Raw genomic sequence first — 2821 nt, 5'->3', positions numbered from 1 at the left:
GAGAGAGAGAGAGAGAGAGAGAGCAAAAAGAGGGAGGTGGAGGAAGGGTGAGTGAGCACGAGCTGCACAGCACGAGAGGGTAAAGAGACAGAGACAAGGGGGAGTTTAATGGAGAGCGCTCCAAACAGCGCGCAGACCCACATCTGATCTGGGAGCTGAAGTTCTTTTGGTTCTGGTGCAGTGAAGCAAACGAGCCGGGCTCAGACAGTCGCTTTTTTTTATTTTAGATGTTTTTTTTAGAAGAGAGAGAAAGTTGAGAAACTCTGCGGTGGGACTGGATTCCATTTTGGACCTATTTATATGACTGCACCTTTTTGTTGCGCGTGTTATGCGGGGTAGGTTTAAATCCCTCTGTTTTAATTCGTTTATTCATTTTAAAACCAAGCAAAGCGCGCGCTCCTGTTTGTTTCATGGGAAGGAAGAAAAAGTAATCAAACATTCATTTTCTGTTTTTATTTCTGTCTCCAGGTGATCCGAAGCAGCAGCGAGCGCGGAACCTGTGGATTTTACGCAAACGGATTTGGGACTGATTTTTTTTCCTCCTATATTTTTTTTTTGAATTTTTATTTTTTTGCTTCTGCTTTACCCTCATGAACACTTTCTAAAGACAAGGCAAGAAATAACAAATAATAATATTAGCAGTTGCAAAAAAACGAAAAAAAAAATGGACGTAAGCGCGGATCAGCCTCGATGGGTGAGCCATCATCCCGCGGTGTTGAACGAACAGCATCCCGGCTCACATCACCCGGGCCTCGGCCACTCTTACATGGACCCTTCGCAGTATCAGCTCACAGAAGATGTGGATGTACTGTTTAATGTCGACGTACCGGGAAACCACGTCTCTCCTTACTATGGGAACTCAGTCCGAGCCGTCCAGAGGTACCCTCCTCCTCCTCCCGGTAAGTCAACGGCCTCTTTGGGCCCTTTTWTTATTATTATTCTTTTATTCCTACTCCTTAAATGCTTAGGCGTAATAGAGTTATTCGAAATWGTTTGGGGCTCAGTAAGATCGGGGCCAAGTTTCAGTTTCAAACCCTGAGAGCTTTTTTGTTGTTGTTGTTGTTTTGCTTTTAATGAATCCTTTCTTGGTTTCTTTGCCGCTCGCTGCACAGTTCCCGTCTGCCCTGCTCACGCTGACTCATATSTTAGACAATTGATATTTTATTACACAAAACACACTTTTATTTGTATTTTTTCCCCTCCCTGGATCTATCTGAATTTTGGTGACAGATTTGAACAAATAGACGTGTTGGCACAGTCCAACAATTTGGCCAAATGTCCAGCAGCTGTTTTCTTTTTAAAACATTTTACACCATTTTACGCATAAACATTTGATTATATTTCTACAATTGGCTCTACTTGTTGACACATTTATGGAGTTCTATTTATTGTAACTTCCTGAATAGGACGTAGTTTCTTTTAGAGCTTTGAAGAACAGGTTGCTGCATCACGGCCTGTCTGACGGGAAATTACGCACGTGTGGCAACATGAAATAATTCCATATCGGAAGTGTTTGCTGGGTTATTTTTTTAATTTAGCTTAATCTTTTTTTTATTTTTTTGCTGCTTGTGTTAAAAAAAAAAGAATGACTGCTGCAGACTAAAACCGGGTTCTTGTTTTTGTTGTGCACCAGGTAGCCAAGTGTGCCGTCCGTCATTACTGCACAGCTCCCTGCCCTGGCTGGAGGGGAGCAAAGGCATCACCCCCCACCACAGCAACTCCCCCTGGAACCTGAGCCCCTTCCCCAAGAACCCCCTGCACCACGGCTCCCCGGCCAGCCTGTCCGTCTACCCCCCGGCCTCCTCCACCTCCCTGTCCACCGGCCACTCCAGTCCGCACCTCTTCACGTTCCCCCCGACCCCTCCGAAAGACGTGTCCCCGGACCCGGGCATCTCCACCCCGGGCTCCGGCGGCTCCGGGCGGCAGGAGGACAAGGAGTGCATAAAGTACCAGGTGACCCTGGCCGAGAGCATGAAACTGGAATCAGCTCACAGCCGGAGCGTGGCATCAATCGGAGCAGGGTCAGCCTCTGCCCACCACCCCATCGCCACATACCCACCCTATGAATACGGCCCAGGCCTCTTCCCACCAAGTAGCCTCATAGGTGGGTCATCTTCTAGTTATGGTTCCAAAACGAGACCAAAAACAAGGTCCTGTTCAGGTAGGCGTGCGCTTTATTACATTCCCTTTTGATCTAACATGATTCCCCCCCAGATCTGTAAACCAACAGCCATGTTTAATCTCAGTGTGTGAAAACAAACAAACAAAAAAAAAATCAGCTCATTCCCAACGGATCTGGCTCTAGTGCTCAAACGGGTCAAAAACGTCTTCAAAATGCCCGCAGGCCTTCTCTTTCATCAACTAAACAACAATAATATTAATAATAATAATAAAAAAAACTATAAAACAGTTTCAGGCTAGAAGAAAAACAGATTTATTTGTTTTTGTTCAAAGAAAAATCAAAATCCAAACAAAAAAGGGCCTCACATTTAAATTGATTTTATTTTTATTTATTTATTTGCCCACTGCCACGGGCAGAAGCAGAGGCCGGGCTCCAGCTCTCTGGGCTCTCTGTCGCCTCGTTTATGTGTTTAAGCTAATCCCATTACCGCCAGGCCAGTGCRCGCCACAGTTGCATTGTTTACCCAGCGGCGGAGCACCGGATGCGGCGCGCTCAGCCACGCCGCCGCCGCCGCCGTGGCGCAAAGCAGCGCGGCGCACCCACCAAACACACCGAGAGGAGTCTGTGAGAGTGGGGAGGGGAGGGGGTTAATTATTTTAAAGGCTGAAAAACCAGTCGTTCTGTAATGAGATTAATATC

At 46.5% G+C, this 2821-nt stretch overlaps 1 protein-coding gene across 2 annotated transcripts in view; it reads left to right on the top strand.

Annotated features, from left to right (window-relative positions):
• The window catches only part of gata3 (GATA binding protein 3), a gene marked incomplete at its 3' end in the record, with an annotated part of 6192 nt that extends 4031 nt beyond the window's left edge, over positions 1-2161 (top strand). The window contains 3 exon segments of one of the 2 annotated variants that reach the window (XM_014018222.1): positions 7-335; positions 469-899; positions 1634-2161. In XM_014018222.1, the coding sequence (XP_013873676.1) occupies positions 665-899; positions 1634-2161 (763 nt within the window). 2 annotated transcript variants of the gene reach the window in all.
• Positions 2162-2821: the final 660 nt, after the last annotated feature.

This window comes from Austrofundulus limnaeus, unplaced genomic scaffold (assembly GCF_001266775.1).
Source record: "Austrofundulus limnaeus strain Quisiro unplaced genomic scaffold, Austrofundulus_limnaeus-1.0 Scaffold187, whole genome shotgun sequence".
NCBI classification, from domain to species: domain Eukaryota; kingdom Metazoa; phylum Chordata; class Actinopteri; order Cyprinodontiformes; family Rivulidae; genus Austrofundulus; species Austrofundulus limnaeus.
The sequence above is the reverse complement of the archived record's forward strand: the minus strand, read 5'-3'. Positions and strand labels throughout refer to the sequence as shown.